This window comes from Crocodylus porosus, unplaced genomic scaffold, assembly GCF_001723895.1.
Source record: "Crocodylus porosus isolate Cpor-Errol unplaced genomic scaffold, CroPor_comp1, whole genome shotgun sequence".
NCBI lineage: Eukaryota > Metazoa > Chordata > Crocodylia > Crocodylidae > Crocodylus > Crocodylus porosus.
Window position 1 is genome coordinate 54,381,558 of NW_017728907.1, and position 17,628 is coordinate 54,399,185.

Genomic DNA, 17,628 nt, shown 5'->3' on the forward strand with positions numbered 1-17,628 from the left:
TTCACAAAAACTCCTGTACCTCTGTCTTTGAAACTTCATGCCCTCAGAAGGACCTACTATCCTTGCAATTTTCATCTAAATCAGGCACAAAATAACAAAGGTATAGGCATTTTCGTGATTCCCCATTATAATCTATGGGCGAAATGTTGAAATGCGTCAAAACAGCAAAACAGTTTTGACAAAACCAAAGGGAACAGTGCTTCGAAACAACGAAACGAAACGAAACACTGTCCCTTCGAAACAGTGAAACCAAAGTCGAAATGAACCGGTGCTGTTTCGCACAGCTCAGATACGCATATATACAGCTCATGCTCCTTGCACTGGGACTTCTTTAGCACACACCAAGCAGAAAATTCTGCTCTAATTTTTGTTGTCCTGACTCATGCCCTGATTCAGGAAAGCGCGTCAAGCACATCTTTTCAGTGCTCTCCCCAACAGATGCTTTCCTGAACTGAAGCAAAGCAAACCGAGTAAGGGATCTGGGAGAATCCTGCCTAGGTAGAATACGGCAACAGGTACAATTTCACTGCTGTTGCTCAAAGCAAGTTATTTGTTGTTACTTCCATTGATTTCTAAATGTGTTTTTAAAAGTAGGAAAATATCCCACGTTGAAAACCAATCAGGGCTGTATGAAAGTGTATTCACTAGGATGTCCTGGCTCTGACATATTGCTAAACATTTGAACATTATGGAGGTGCACATCAAGGGGGAACAAGTTGTTCAGAATGTGCAACAGCTGCAAAATGAACTGGCTCATTTTTGTAACCAATATTCCCACAACCCACTAACCTACATCAGTTCAGTATAAAAATAAAGTCATATCTTTCTTCTTGGGTCCCCGTAAACCAGTCGCCTCCTCAAAGATCCTGCGAATTCGTTTCAAGGGGCAGCCCCTGGATATCAGTGTCATCCCGGCACAGTGCTGTGTACACACCTGAAGGCAGGCGTGCATAATGTAAAGGCTGTAAGGGTTTGTACAATGTGTGTTGAGAGACAGGGGCAAAAGCATCCTCTCCTTGCTTGTGAGCTGTTGCAGAGGTGAGTAGTCCCAGTGAAGTTGGGGGGGTACTTGAGGAGCAAGGAAAGGAGAATTTGGCTGTCAGCCAAATACTGTAGAATAAAAGAACACAACTTTCCCAGTGGGATTTGGAGAGGGGTACATGAGTTTCATTAACTGAGTGTGTCAGCACATGTTTTTGTAATAGTAACTTTCAGAAGGCGCTTCTTCCTCCTAAAAAAAAAAAAATGATACCACAAAGGTAACTGCATAGCCAGAAAAACCGTTACCTGTTGAAGCTAAAGGTGCATTGAGTATGTGATAGCCATTCTGCCTCAGAGGATTAAAGCAATGGGATTCCCCCGTCAGCACTTCGCTGGTGACAGACTGCTCCATTGTTCTGTAGCAGTCTCCGTAGTGGAAACAGTTTTGTATTGAGTGAAAGCTGCCTTGGTAACCTGAAAACAGATATTGCATACTCATTTTAACACTGCTGCTGTGGTCTTAGCTCCATTTCTGTCACCAGATTTTATTACCGCAGTGGGTTTTTTACAGTCGAACTACGGAAAAATGATCATCCTCTTCTATAAGGCACAATGCATATAAACCCGATATTAGGGCTCAAGCCCACAACTGCTGAGTACCGTGGCCCTGATCCAGGAAAACACTTAAGCATGCGCTTAACTCTAAGCAAGTGAATGAGTGGCCTGACAGAAGTTAACGGGTTACTCATGTTTAAAGTTAAGCATGTTATTAAGTAGTTTGCTGGGTCAGATCCAGGAGGGATTGAGCCAACGATAAATTATTGTTCATTTCAATGGAATTAAATAATGGAGTATTTTAATGACACACCCAACTTGATTTGTAACGGAAGAAAGCCCTTTTAGTTTTCAGCATGAATGACCATATTTACTCAAATATAAGATAACCCTGAATATAAGAAGATTCCCCCCCCCAAGCAATTAGATTCTATATATGGAAAGTTTATAAATTTGTTTTAATTTTCCAAGTACATAATCTAAGTATTGGAAGGTTGCACTGAATTCCCCTCCCCTACATTGCTAGAGCAGGAAAAGTAGTGGCTGGAGGAGGTCAGGTATCCTCCTTTCCTTCTTCCCTACACTTCTTCCCCCTGCCTGCCTGCCTGCCACCACCAGCTCCCCACAGCCTCTGTCCCTCTCCCTGTCTCCCCCCAGTCTCTGCCTCTTCACCCCACCCCAGCCTTGCTGTCAGATGCTGCTTAGGCTGCTCCATCCCAGAGCCTGGAGCACAGCACTTGGAAATGCAATCCCTGCCTGACTGGCCGGGCAAGGGAAGACATTTCCACATGCCCTGTGCCCAGGAGAGACTCCAGCCAGAGCCAAGCTGTGGCTGACAGTAAGGGGGGGTGGGGAGGGAGGGGTTGTGGGGGCAGGAGGCTACTATGGGTTTGACTCTGGTCTCAGTCCAGGCTCAGGGCCAGAGTTGGAGCTGCAGCAGCAGCCGCTGTCTAATCCCCACTCTGCTTTGTATGCAAATGTAAGACGAGGGGCTTCCCTCATGCTGGCTGGGGGGAAAAGCCTCATCTTATATTCGAGTAGACATGATATTTATTGCAGGAGATAACTCCATATTTGCTAAATACTTTTTCGGAAGGCCTTAAACCTCTCTGTTGTCCAAGTGCTCTCTTGTTTCAAATGCAAGCATGTCATTACACACTGGGGACTATAGCCTGCAAGTAGGCTTTGCCCCAGAGGTGGTAGCTTGAGTTCAGACTGATTAAGGTTATTTATATCGGGGGGGGGGGGGCTTCAGTTTTCAGCTGGAGTGCCTCTGAATTCCCACTGCTGGAAAGGGGTGTTTTGCTGCCCTGATCATGTATCTTCCCAGCCAGTAAGAGCCCTGTCTTGGGCAGTGTCTGATTTTAGGTATGCCTACCCTGATATTTATAGTTGATTTTAAAGCCCATCCCAAGTTATACGAGCTGTATTACCCCATCCCCATAAGTACCGTTTAGCCCACACTTAAGGTGCTCTGTTGTGCCAATCATTTCTTATTAAAATCATCTGGAGCAATTAGCAACATAGTTTAATAAACATGGACTCCCCCCCCCACAGAGCCTTACTGTGCAAAGTCAGGGCATCCCTTACACCAATCGCTTGCATCAGCTCATTAGGTAGGGTTGATTATTCTTTTTTCTGAATTCTTACATAATCTAACAGCCAGTCTAAACCGGCCTTCAGGTCAGCTCTCAAAGGTAATTGAAACAAACCAAGTCAGACTTGTGTTTTAGCAAAAGGTGTCTTAGGATTTTTTCCTGCATTTCCCAGGACGAGGACAGTGCTTCCTTGCTTCCATTTTTTCCCCCAAACTATTCTCAGTTGGGCAGGAAGCCCGGTGACTTTTGTCTAATTTTAGCAAGTAGAAGTGTGAGCCCAGCTCTTCAGCTGCTACCAATCAGTGCTGTACCAAAGTCTACGTGAAGATGTGGCCTGCTGGGTCAACTGTGGAGTTAATTTAATCTATTTATTGAGAAATGCAATACCTGTTCCTATCACCCAAGTGCACGGGCACTTCAGCCGAGTAAAATCAATCAGTTACAAGTGGATGGAACATAACAGGCTACTTCCTGCTAACAAACTCCCTCCTTTCCCTTTTATGACAAAAAATCAGTGAGACAGACAATACCAGGCCATACTCTGACTTAATGCTGGTAGCAGCATTGCAGGCTGCTATGAATCAGGCTAACCGGTGGAGTACTTTAATAGAGCTGCAATGAACCTAATCAGTGAAGAAAAATTTGTTTTGAAGTCAGACAATTTTTACATGGACTTTTTTCTTTTTTGGCTGAACTTGACAGATTATTTCTTGAAAACCTGTGATCCTTCATCACAAGAACCCAAGTCTTTGATATCCAGGACTGGTGAAATGAATTCCTGAAAGAGGAATATACTAGAGAAAGACACCAACCACAGTATGCCAAAGCTGCTAGTATTTGCAGCCACAGACAAGAGGGCCTAGAAATTTGGAAGGCTGAATATTAAATGATGTATGCCCTGCCTTGGCACAAGTAAATAGCCGCATCTATTTAATTCAGGGAGAGTCTGGCTCAGAAAATCAAAGAGCCCTTATGAGAGGCGGCTGACCATCTTTTGATGGGGCTTCAGGGACAGTGGCTTATTTAGTGGATGTTGATAATTATCCTGATTTTTATATTGACAAAATATGAAATCCTCTCAGTATGCCTTTTGAAATCACTGTATCCTTTGGGGATGAGCAATAAAAAAAAAGATACTTGGCTTCAAATGCTCACTGGCTCCAGAACACTTTATGTGCCTTTCTAAAGAAACAGCTGAACATTTTCCAGACTGTCTGCTATACAAATCATTTCTAGGGAAGATACAGTGTATATCTGCTCTGTCCCTATAATCATTATCTCTCTTGCCATGTTTAGCAAACCCACTTTAGTTAAGTCACTTAATCATCTTCTTTACTGGACCTTCTCAAGGGCAAGATCCAGTAAAGCAGGGAGTAGTCCAGCTTGCGAAATCAGGAAGAAAACTAATTTCTGACAAGATCTGAGATAATAATGGTGGATCCAGCCCCTCCAAGACTTACGGATAAAGAACCTTTTAAACTACTTTAGATTGTAGTCTACAGTTGCCTAGGGAGAACTAGCCAGACAAAGGAGGCAGAGGAGCACATCAAAACTAGACTTCCTTCCAAAATAGCTACCAAAACCAGTCCAGATGTATTCTGTATCGGGCCGGGAGTTCAGCAGCATTACAGCAGAGTAGCCTGATAAAGAGTAGCGACTGCAGCTTGATAGTCTTGAAGAAGGAATGTCATGACATATGTCAGAAGAAAATATTAATACTATTTCATGAATGGCCTCACAGGGTGCATCCCCATGAGTGGGAATGTGTTTCCCTGGACTTGTGCTCTGATGCGTTGCATGTTACCCTGGGTGGGGTAGGGGAGACTGGGGCCAGCACCTGGGCTGGCCTTAGCAGCCTTACCTGGGGTCCTGGGGGCCATCTGGGACTACAGCAGGGAGCCTGGGCAGCAGCTGGAACATGGTTCTGGTCAGCCAGACTCCAGTTTCGGGCAGCGTGCACTGCTACCATGTGTGCCACCCTGCTTTATTTATGCACGGGTTTTTTTGACACCAGGATCTCCCAGAGTTAAAAAATGTCCCTGTGCTGCAAATTAGCAATGTGGGGGATGCCTGCCTGCCTGTGCAGTACAGTGGTGTGTGGTGCTGCAGACTGGTCTGTGATGCTGCATACCACACGCTCCCACTTGTCTGGACGCACCTACAGGGTCCAAAGTTTTTGCAAGGCACTTCACAGTACAAAGATGAAGGCAGTATCCTGATGCACATGACGGTCTCATAAATGGGAGTCACTAATACAGAAAGTGGGGTAAAATAAGGCAGGATGGAAAATATAGAATTACTCTGTATGCACATCTTAGTGACAGTAGCAGGAGTTTTCATCTCTTAGTGTGAGCCACGTTGGTGCATTATGGAAGAGATGAATGTTGCAGAGTGGCTGAAATATGGAATGGGATAGCGGCTTGGCGGACCAGGAGGCAAGGCATCCAGGTAGAAAATGCCCCCTGGGAACAGGCGAGGTGATGTGTTTGTCCATTTTGCCCATAACCAGCATAAAAGCTGGATGTCTGCTTCCCGGAGGGTGGAAAGGGGCGAAGTCCCAAGATCATTTTTTCACTAAAGATAAGGCCTTGGCTGTCACCAACAGGGAAACTCGAGTTAGTTCTTCCATCTGGCTGATTAAGCAGTTCTCCTTGCTACCTCCTGTTTGAGCTGACTACTTTTCTTTGGTCACTTTGTTAGCACTAGCTTTCAACAAACAATTTCATTACTCATTTATATGTTTAGAATATGAATCATCATCTTTGGAATAACCTCACAAGTGGCTATTTATGTGGAGAGTTTACTAGGAACAACATGACAAGTCAGAAGTTCATTCAACAGGACTTTGTGCTAGCTTCTGAAAATAGTAAATAACTGCAGCCGTAGCTAGCGAGCTTGATTTGCAGTTGCACCATTAAAGTTTATGAAAAAGTCAGCGATGTGCCTTGCACTTAAACTGGGTCTTGATCAACAGCAGGAGCAAATGCTGGGGAAGCAAAATTGTATCTGCAATTGTAGCAGCTGTGTTTAAGAATGTGGCCGATTCCATTTCTTTGCGTTGCCTGATATGAAACTGAAGTTTTGTAAAGTACTAAATAGTAAAAAAAAGAAGAAAAAAATTGCTAGTAGGATAGCAAAGTGCATAGAGCGGTGACATTTTGAGTGGTTTCTCTTATACTTTAGATCAGTATTTCCCATACAGGGAGACTCAAAATGGAGGGCTAAGTCATTTTTACTTTCCAGGCAAGCTCAACCAAGCCATCAGCAGTGACTTCCATAGGACATATGGGGCGCATCTACACATGCAGACACATGCACTTGCAGCAGCTCAAATAGAAGAGGTGCAAATTTGAGCCAGGGCTTTTTGCTTCAGTGCACATGCCCAGACATGCACTTTGGTGTTGGGCAAATTGTGCCACTTGGCAAAATAACTGCCTGCCTCCTCCTGGATCTGCAGCCAGGGGGAGCTAGAGCCTGGGGCCAGCACCTGTGCTCTCCCCAACAGTATAAAAAGCTACCCTGTCTTGGCCCCATCAGTACAAAAAGCTGCCCTGTCAAGTAGCTCAGGACTGCTCGCTCTCAGGAGCTTCTGGGGCCCAGCCAATTGGTACCTGCAGACACTACCCCTTGTGCCAGCTGGACTGCTGAAGCAACCCTGAGAGTTCCCTGCACCCTCTACCCACTGCAGCAGTCTGGCAGTGGGGGCTGCTGCCTGGCTGTGACCTGCTGCACACCTGCCAGACCCACACGGGCACTGCACAGCCAGTAGAGGCACCTGCCCCTCTGGGCTGGCTGCATAGCTGCCTTTGTGTGGCGCTGATGCCATGTGTGCCCAACGGTCTGGGCATCTATCGCCTGAAAGTTGTTTCAGGTGTGGTGGCCTGCTTTGAACTGTCAAAGCCCCAATTGGCCAGGAGGTTGGCCACCTCCAGATGGGTCCAAGGTGCCAGCTCTGAGAAGCGTCTCCTGCCTGGGTCCTGCCACTGGCCTCCCTAGCAGGAATTCTGGTGTTCCCCATTTGAAAACTGAAAAATCCCCGATAAAAAAAAAAAATCCCAAAGTCACTGTAAAATACCCCCAAATCCATGTTCCTTAACAATTAAAACAAAAGACTGCTATATATAGAGAAAGAGTGAGAGACAGAAAGACAGCTATCAGTTGGACAATGTTTTATTGATATATCTACAGTGTTAAAGCAATTTGGAAGCCTACCAGTGTCTCCATCATCATAATAAAATGAATTCTAAATATCTATATGTTTTGCTGTTTGCCTTTGGTTTTCTTACCATAGAGCAGTTAGAGCTCCCTGTGACCCCTTCATTAACCAACTACCCCTGCAGCCACAGGTCTTGCCAGCAGGTCTCATCCTGTCTGGCAGCTGGGCATGCAGGATGTGTGCTGGTGAGATGTGGGGTTTGCAGGAGGGAGATGGGAAGGGGGGTGGGAGGATGTGGGTGGCTGTGGAGGGATGTGGGGGGCCAAGGAGCATGTGGGGAGGTGTGGGTGGATTGTGGAGGGGCTGTGCTAGGGGGCTGCTCAGGAGAAGTGGGCACCCCGCCCCCTGCGGAGTACAGCCCCCCGATCAACAGGGTTTACAGCCCCCACCACCAGGGTCCACATGGCCCCTTCAGGGGCTACCTCCCCTGCAGGGCCCACATGCCCCACCCCTGCTTGCTCTCCCAGCCCCCCAGATTCCTGCCCCACCTAGCCGCATCCCCCACTGGCTCCTGCAGCCCCAACGGCTGCCCGACCCAGCCCCACTCACCGGCAGTAGCAGCTGCTGTGGGGGGTCACTGTGGCCTCATGGCAGAGCCCCCTGTGCAGCACAGGGCAGCGGGGCCCGGCCTCAGCTGCCTGGCACCCGCACTGCCACTGCCCCGTTGCGTGGGTCGGCAGGGCGCTGCGCGGCTCTGCATGCCATTGGGCAGCTGGGGCTGCTGCAGCTGTCACCCTGCCCTGTGCTGTGTGGGGCGGGGGGGTCTGCCACGTGGCCCCAGTGACCCCGATGGCAGCTGCTACTGCTGGTGAGTGCTTTTCTTTCTTTCTTTTTTTTTAAAATTGCCAGGATACTGAAGCTGGGCAGGACAGCTATCGGGGAGCCCAGGGGGCAGATGGGGGCAGGTGGGACAGCGATGGAGGGGCTGGGGGAGTGGGCGGGGCCAGCGGGGGTTCCCCTATGGTCCTTTCCTCCCTCCTCCAGACCCCCCCCTCTACTTACTGGCCGGACCCCGGGTCCAGCTCCCTGCACAGGCAGGCAGTATGCTTCAGCACCAGGGTGCAGGCCAGCCATAGAGATGCGCTGGCTGGATACCAGAGTGTCTCTGTGGAGGACCAAGCCTCTGGCTGCCTTGTGCCCTGCCCCACTTTTTTCCCCCCACATTTTTTTTTTGACCCCTGGATATCCAGGGGAATATTTTTTCGTTCCTCCATGTGTTTCTTGCAGCATCTCAAACGGCTTTGAGATGCTGCAAGACGCACGTGCGCACTCGTGTGGGTGCTCTCATGGTGTCAGTGGGCAGGTATTGGGAGCGGTGGAAGCCAGGAAGCTGATATACATGCACATTCCTCCGCCTGGGCCAGGTTTGATTTTAAATCTCTCAGAATGTGCCCCCTCCTGGTTTGAGTCAATATTTCATCAGTTCAGCCTCAGCACTTCAAGTCTGAGGCCCTCTTCTCATGTGGAAACCCCTTTTCCATCTCCAGGGTTTGCAGCCAGGTTGGGCCTGCTCCTGTCGAGTGCCCCCACAGCCTGCTCGTACAGAGGCAGCACTAGATATTTTCTGTGTGTTCATTTATATGGCTAAAAGTGGCATATATACTAGCTTGGGTGAACGGCTGGTATTCTGAAAAACCAAAGTCTTGTGACAGCTGCTCATCATTAAACTGGTTTCAGTATCACGACAAATGGGACCGCAGTACACAGTGCACGTGCTAGAGACGCCGGGTTCACTGTCACAAAGTGTGCTCCAGCCAAACCAGGTTTCATTCATTTTAGGCAATCCTAGGAAATGAAACTCGTTGGCAATACCAGTATAAGATTTTCATGTGTGCCTGCAAACCCAAGCTGGGGCTTTACTGGTGTTTGTACATTTTTGTAACTTTAGGAAAAAGATTCTTTTAATCCCATCCATTTTATTTTGGTTCCTTGATGTTCCTTTTATGTGGGACTGCCCCTCTCCACAACTAGAATTCTGTAAGGAGCTAAGATGAGGTTTAAATCCCCGTAATTAATGATTCAATTAGCAACTATGTATTGAGTAATTCAGAAATCTAAATGCGGACCATTTTTACTGCTTCTCAAATATTTCTTAAGCGGCTGAAATATGAAGCATGTGAGAGGTCTTTCTGTAGAAACATTTCTGTTCCTTCTTTGAGTGCCGAACTGTACAACCAAGTTGACTGCAGGCGCTCCAAAGATACTTTTTTCTTCCAAATGGATTTCAGGTTTTCCTTCACTGTCTGATTTAAATCAAATTCTCTGAAGTTAAGATCCAACAGAAGATTTTACTAAACGCCATGTCAGTTTAAATGATTGCTATTCAAGGTTTCAAGTACAGTAAATGTAGAAATATAACAGTTATTAAAGGAATAAATGCAGTTCCAAACATAACATTTAGCTACAATTTTGCTTTGAAATCATTTGCGACAAAAAGCTGGAACTAACCACATCACAGAGCCCATCGCTTGCCTCTGTTTCTCTAAGCCGTGACCTTAAAAACTCGAAGCATTTTTTTTTTAAACGAATGATGTAATGAGCAAATTACTGGAGTATGCCTATTAAACGACAACTCATATACGTCATGTCATTTAAATGTATGTGCAAATAAATCCAAGGTCGTCAAATTCCATAACATTTCTGACAAGGAATCATGTCAGATATAAATAACTGCAGTATTCCATTCGCTTGCCAAATTCTTCTGGTGTATAATAATTTCCATGTGATCTTACTACATCTAGCTAAGCACACAAATTCTATCAGTTTGTCATTCTTTTCATTATCAATATTATTACCTGTTTAAAGAAGCTGGGTTTTTTTTATAGGTCCACAGCAATTCTGAGCATTAACATGGACTGATTAGTTTTATAGATGAAGTTATTTACAATTCCTTTTTCACAGCAAAAACTCAAAAAAACCTCAAACTTCACTAAAAAACCCATTTAACAAGCTGCCATTAAAGAACCGATGAACAAGAAAGTCTTTAAGTTCACCCCAAACACAAGATATAGAACAACCAATTTGAAAGGCTGTTAATCAAAATTGATTTTTGAATGCCCATTTCCATAATGAATTTATAATAATACTTCGACATTCGGCCAAAGTGGAAAATTATTGCCTTTCAAAACCACATGACACACAAGTTAGAAAGCAACAATTCACTCAAAAGGTAAATGTGGTTTTCTTAAGAAATAAAAGTAAATTTATTTAAGTGTTTCAAAACTTGTTCTGTCTGTGCATTTGTTTCTGCCATAATAATGAGCTGCTAAACTTTCCTCTTGTGGTTTGTAGTTATTTAGCTCATTATAGTAACATAATCGTATATCATTATGTGCTAGCATAAATCTGCCACGTTCCCCTCACAGAGTTAATCTTTTTAAATTGAATAATCTGCCGAGCATCAGGCCGAGTTTAGTTTTTTCCTTTGGCACAAATCATTTAATAAAACATGCATTTGCCTTTCAGACAAAGTCAGTCCAACCAAGCAGCAACCCTAGGCAGGCAATTTTAGAGTATTTATGCTACTTGACCCAAAACAGAGGTTAAAATACTCCTTGGAGACTGAGGCAAAAGGGAGCAGATACATAGCCATAACAGCTGTGTTTGCCCATTATGTGTGTATTTCAACCCTGTTTTTCAAAGTTTATAAAAACTTAGCTTTAGAATATAGTCAAAGGGCAGCAAATAAATGTATCCATTGGGCAAAATAACCTCTCTTACATGTAACTCTGGCTGTCCAAATCTTTATTCAAATGATGGCACCAGCTGGGCTTTGAGTTGAGGAAGTCTGTGACTTGCCTGTGTACAGCTGCATGCCTAATTCTGCTTGTAACCGAACAGATGCCCTACACACTTATTAATATTTACTGTATTTAAGCAATTTACTGTGTCTGGATTATATAACCAGACTAGCGGTTTATAATAATATAAGAGTTATCACTATATTAATCAGGCCAACTTTGGGGTAGTTAAGAAAGCTCCTATTAGAAAACCTGGGTGCCTGGACACCAAGGTTAAACAATTTGCCTAAAACTAAACAGCAAGATTCAGAAACTGAGTCAGGATTCAAACTTAATTCCTCCAGGCTCCTGGTTCTGATTTTAAACCACACTGAGTCTCTGTGAGCCCAGCAAATGACCTGACAGTCTGTTGTATTAAATCTGCACTTTAAAACTTCTTAACTACTTTGTAAATGGCTACAATCAACAGTACACAGCTCCAAAGGTAGTTCAGGGTTAAAAATGTTATTGTGTCTTTAAATCACAGAGGTGTTTTGGGGAGGAATTAATGTGTAATTGTCAGGTGCTCTGAGACAACCTGCTAAAAGGTGCTATATAAATTCAAAGTATTAGTTTTATAATTGCCAACTGAAATACCTTTATTAGTATAACTAGATACTTGAGCATACTTGAGAGCTGAACATTACAGCATCATTTGAATTGCAACATCTTACAAACAGAGGCTGTCATGGACATGCTCTTAGACCCGTAGCCATACAGTGCTGCCAGATGCTGCCATAATTAAAACAAGAATACAGTAGCTGGGAAAAATTCAAACAACCATTACCTTGAGGTCCCTGCTGTACGGATTGGTTTTGAAACTGAGCATACGGTTTGTTCGGTATTCCTGAAAACTGCTGCGCATTCGGAGACTGGCTGTGTGATGCAGGTGAACCATGTTTCTGCAGGAGGGAAGGTGGAACTAGTGTTTTCAGAGGACCGACAAGAGGTGAAATGATATTCGAAGTGAGCCTAGAATGAGAAGAGAGAAAAAAATGCTGTCGTATCAAAGGAGGAGACAATAAGACTCCAAGTCCCTTTGCACTGTCTGCAGTGACTCTAAGGCATAGACATTTATTTACATTTTGTGCTGACAGGTGTATCCATTTTTTAAAATAAATCATAAGATGCTGCTTTTACATGTTCATGAATTAAAGTGAAATATAAACTTGTTTACAGTCCCGTGCACTGGCTGCCCCAGCTGTTGAGACAGGACGGTACAAAACATCACCATGGCTCACAAGGTGGCTGGTCCCAGCCTTAGACAGAGTCAGTTTTAGTGAACTGAGAGCCATACCGGAAATGAACTTAGAGCTAACAGGAATCCTGTGACTGAAAGAAAAAGTAACTCTCAGGATTGACATTCGGTCACACTCATGAGTTCTTAACTCCGTTATGCCAGGGCTGTCCAAACACCAAGCGGCTGGAGGCTGAAAGTCAGGACCCCCCTCGCTGCACATCCTGGAGACATCACCCTCCTCTCGCTGCTGAGTTAGAACAGCCCAGGAGTGGCTCTACCGTACACTGCTGACATACGATACCCAGGTGACTTCAACCCATTGAAGGACTGGTGATGCACAGTGTAGCTCCATAAGGATTTTCTAGAGCATGTGGGCTGCCTATACTTGTGCTCAGAGGTAGGGGGGGATCATTTTAATTAGAGTGGCTCCTAGACAGCCACTCTAATTAAAACCGCTCACCGTCACATGCGTTAAACCCCCTACATTTCAAAATGGCCATGGGGGCGCTTTAACTAAAGCTCATTTGGTGAGGTTTAATTAAAGTGCCCCCCATAGCCATTTTGAAATGCAGAGGGACTTAACACACGTGACAATTATGGGTGTGCACAACTGGCCCTGTTTGATTTGATTTGATTCATTGATTCACATCACTGTCCCTGATTCAATTCAGCTGAATCTGAATCTAAAGATTCGGTGCTGATTCAGAGAATGAGCGATTTGGCCATAGACACAGCTTTAAATGTTTTTTCTACATACCTCAAGGTACCAGGCACAGCTCATGTTCGCTGCAATGCTGGGGCACATGGAGCGTCCCGCAGGAGTGCAGGGGGGCCTTCCCGTGTGCTCAGCGGCGAACCTGGAAGTGGACTGGAAGTACTTCTGGTCCTCTGCCAGGGAGTGCACTGGGGGGCCCCCCTGCACCCTTCTCAGCTCAGCAATTGGCCACAGGGGGACCCCGAGTGCCCCCCCAGACCCAGGAGTCACCAGTTGCTGAGCCGGAGGGATGCAGGGGGCTCCCCAGGGTGCTGCTAAGTGTGCTGGGGAGCCCCCTGTGCTTCTGTGGGATGCTCCATGCCCCCCAGCATCACAGCATTTACAAGCCACCTGCTACCTAGAGGTCTGTAGAAAAAATATTTAAAGCTGTGTCTATGTCTGAATCATCGAATCTCCCTGAATTGACTTGCCCACCAGTTGAGCCAAATCTTCCCCAAACAAAATCAAGGACCAAAGCTTTGCACAGCCCTCGTGACAATGATGCTACGCTGGAGTGTTGTAGTTAGAATGCAGAGCAGAATTCATTGGGAACATGGTGGATCTTATCAAGTCTTCTGACTATTTGTTGCAGCAGTAGTAATGAGAATCTGTTGGTTCTGGCCTGCTATGGAGTGATAGGTAAAGTACTATCATGACTGAAAGGGAGGAGGGAAATAAAGAAGCAATAGTTTTGATTATGAGTTGAATGTCACCAGATGGAGCGGGGTGCCACAAAATTCTATTTTTAAAATGCTCGGTATTGATCTGGAAACATGGGCAAGAACTGAGATGGCAAAACTTATCAATGAAAAAGAAACTCGAGTCAAGAGTGGGGAAGATTAGGACTCTCAGAGGGCTCTATCATGCTGAGGGAAATGGCAAGTAGATGGCAGATGAAATGTATACATGCAGAGAAGCAGACATCGTAAGGAATCATTAGAGCTCACGGTGCAATTTCTGGATTTGTAAGTAAACCGCGTTAACTCAGCAGAAAGACTCAAGGATTTTTCTGGACAGGTCAATGACAAACTTTGCTTAAAATGCAAAGGCAAAAATATGTTATAAGGCAAAGAAAAGTATGTTAAGTAATAAGCAAATTGCTATGAATCTATGGTATGTGCTTACTTGGGTACTATGTTCAGTTTGGGCCCAAATAGACAATATTCATAAATGAGTCACAAAAGTAACTGGAAGCCTAGGAGCATATGGAAAAAAACTAAAAAGATTGTAGTTCCTTACATTAGAAAGAAGCTGACAAAAAGGGATCCTGTTAAACATATACAAAATAATGAAGAGTCTTTCAAAAGTACCAGGGAAGCTCTTTGCAACCACATCTTATACAAAAAACCAAAGGACCACTTTATGCTATTGAAAGGCTGAATACTAATGAAAGGAAACACTATTTTTACACAGTGCAAAATTACTCTCCAAGTACCATTTTGGTTAAGAAGTAGTTAAAGGACTGGGCATTTGTATGGATGATGAGAACGCATATGGTTTTATTAGACATAATAAAAAATAATTTCAACAAAACAAAATAAACAAACCTCAACATTTGGATGAGACAGAAAACCTTGTGCTCTCAGGGCATAAGCCAGTTTCTGCTGGGAGGTGGGGAAAGGGGTTGGGCAGGAAGACATTTCACCAGTTAAGCTAGTTTATAGCTGCCTGCTCTAGGTTTCTTATACATTTACTAGAAGCATTTTGTACTGCCTAAGGTTGAGAGAAACAACACCCAGATCGATGGGCCACTGATTTGCTCCCTCCTGACATCCCTTTTGTTACTAGGAGAGGAATTTAATGGTTGCAAAGGTCCCAATCCTGAGTGGCCGTAGTCCTCTGTGCACGACGTTCATGCTATCGCAGAGAAATGACTCATGTGAAAACTAAGCACCTGCTACTGTTACATCAACTGATCACCTGTGCAGGCAAGCCTGTCTCCTGCTGAAACACTGCACTCATTTCTGCAGGCAGGGCAGGGAGGGATTACACCTGTTTCTTTAAGCCACTGCCTTGGTAACCTGTGCCACTGGAGCTTGACTGGAGTGCTGCTAAAGCCTGGGATAAAACATGGATACTTGTGCTGCTTTCACAAGCCTTGGTACAATCCTCCATTATAAGACTTATAACTAAAGGTATAGGGCAGTGTTTAATTTTGATATAGGCATCTGATTGAATAGAGAGTTCTATAGGAGAAGATTCTATATAGCCATGACCTTCACCTATATAGCTTCAATAAAGCCATGAACGGCTCTCACTAGAAGAGCAGCTAGAGTCGGGAGACTGAGCTATGGGGGAATTTGTTTTCCTAAAAAAATGTTCTTTTCAGAGTTCCAGAATTGAAGATTGTCCCTAAAATATAATCCTGGTAATTCTTCCATGGACGTAATAACCTGTGGCATATGGGTTATTAGTCTGCAGGTGAAATAATTCCAGCTATGGATTAAACAAATCATGCAAAAGCTATAGGAAGCAGCTTAAAAAGAGATGCCTGCTGTAGTGAAGGCGAAAAACTGAACTGCTGAACAGAGGACTGCAGAGTGGACAGCTGGATGCATTAACGACGCCCAGGCAGTAGCTGAGGCAGATCTGTTTCAATAACTAATAGTCTGGACATTTCCTGTTAATACTGTATTGCAACCACAGTTTGTTTTGTTTTGGATCTTAATAATAAATATAAACCATATTTTTAACTTTCATTTTCACTTGTCTGATTCCGTAAATTTGCAGCGGGTCAGTTTTTACGCTTTAACGCATGTATTAAAAAAATCCACATCCTTCCAACTTCACAAAAACAGGTCCCAATGACTGCTGAATGTCTACATTGCTATGAGGGTCAAATCTTTACCTGCCTACCTTACAGGATATCAAGAGCCACCAGGGCTCTGGTGCGCTATCATGGCAGGCTCAGGAGAAAGCTAGGTAAAAGCACTCTGCACCCCACAGCACAAAGCGGGGTTTGGAGAGAGGGTGGAGGACAGGCCAGCGAATCCAAGGCTACATTAAGCCCTGGACGCAGGTGCCCAGAGATTTGAGCCCAGGTGCCCAAGCCCTTGTTAAAAGCTCAACAGAGCAGCCAGGAAACAGCTATTCCCAGGTGCGTGTAGATGAAGAGTGCCATTTCCCAATAGTGTGCATTTATTGTGGGAAATAACTAATTCCAGGCTTGACAGCCAGGGAGACCTAGGGTGGCATGGGTGCCAAGGCAAATGGTTGACAGCCCAGGGGTCATTGCCAAAGCACTTGCAGGACGGCCCTGTCAGATTCCAACAAATCTGCAAATTCTGCTAAATACATTGTCACAAAGAGACACAAAAAGGAAAGGACGCGGGGGGGCTTTCTTTTGGTGGCAGACCAAAAAAACTAGGATAACGTAGCTTTGAGCATAGATTTAAAGGAATAAATCTCAGATTATAACGGAACACCCAAGGAGCCAGCCTCGTCTTTTTACATGGCCCCTACATTATCTAGGAGCCACAGGGCAATCAGTAAAGTGAATGATGACTAAAGTTACAAAAAGAAAGTGCTCTTTCTTTACGCACCATGCAGTCAGCCTGTGGAACCCATAAGCACAGGAAGTCATCGAATCAAGCACTGCAGCTAGCTTTTAAAAGGGTAGAGTAATCTTGTGGCCAAAAATAACATTTGTAGCTACACCAGTGAAGCAAGAGGTAATCACATCTCATGCTTCAGGATGTAAAATGATCATCCCTGGAGTCAAGGAGGAATTTGGAATTCTCCCCCCGCTCCCATCCATCACCCACTACACAACATCGCAGAGCTGAGCGGGTAGCCCTTCCCCGTGAAGCATCATACATACGGCATAGCTGGAGACAGTTTAGACTTGAGGGACCAGTGATTTGATCTGGCAGTGCAAATCTGCCCGTCCCCATGTGAAGATGCAGTGTATGAGTCAGGGATCTAGTGATAAAAAGCCTATATTACTTTGCACCTTTAATTCCAAAGGATTCCCTGGCACTGGGTTAATGTTACTACATGATTGTAGAAATTCACAGATTCATAGACACTAGAGCTGGAAGGGATCTTGGAAGATCTTCGAGTCCAGCCCCCTGTCCCAGGGGCAGGAAGTCAGCAGGGATCATAGGATCCCAGCACCATAAACATCCAAATGGCTCTTGAAGGTGTTCAAAGTAGGTCACGGAGAAAATCCTGTTGTTCCCCTCTTTGGCTGGGGAAGGCCCCAAGTCCAACACTGCGTGACAACTGCATTGCAATGCTTGACCAGAAGAAAGGGAAGCAGAGCAGGGACTGGCGAGGGATTCGCCCCTAGGCAGAAGTGATTCCAAGTTGAGGGTCCATGTAAAACTTACTTGGTCTATGAAAGAGGTGACTAACCTGTGGCACGAGAACATGCTGCAGATCAGAGAGGAGATAGCGGAGCAGCAGACGAGGCAGGAAAGCAGAGCAGGAAATCGACCCAAGCAGGGAACAGGGAGCAGAAAGCAGAGCAGCAGTCAAGCAGAGGAGGGGGATCAGAGTGGCAC

At 45.0% G+C, this 17,628-nt stretch overlaps 1 protein-coding gene across 2 annotated transcripts in view; it reads right to left on the reverse strand.

Moving 5' to 3' along the window:
- GLIS1 (GLIS family zinc finger 1) overlaps positions 1-17,628 on the reverse strand; it is a 153,244-nt gene that overhangs the window by 6,206 nt on the left and 129,410 nt on the right. For both annotated transcript variants that reach the window (XM_019531458.1, XM_019531457.1), the window contains exons 7-8: positions 11,917-12,101; positions 1,288-1,455 (exon numbers count right to left, since the gene is read on the reverse strand). In XM_019531458.1, coding sequence (XP_019387003.1) covers positions 1,288-1,455; positions 11,917-12,101 — 353 coding nt within the window. The remainder of the gene's footprint in view (positions 1-1,287; positions 1,456-11,916; positions 12,102-17,628) is intronic.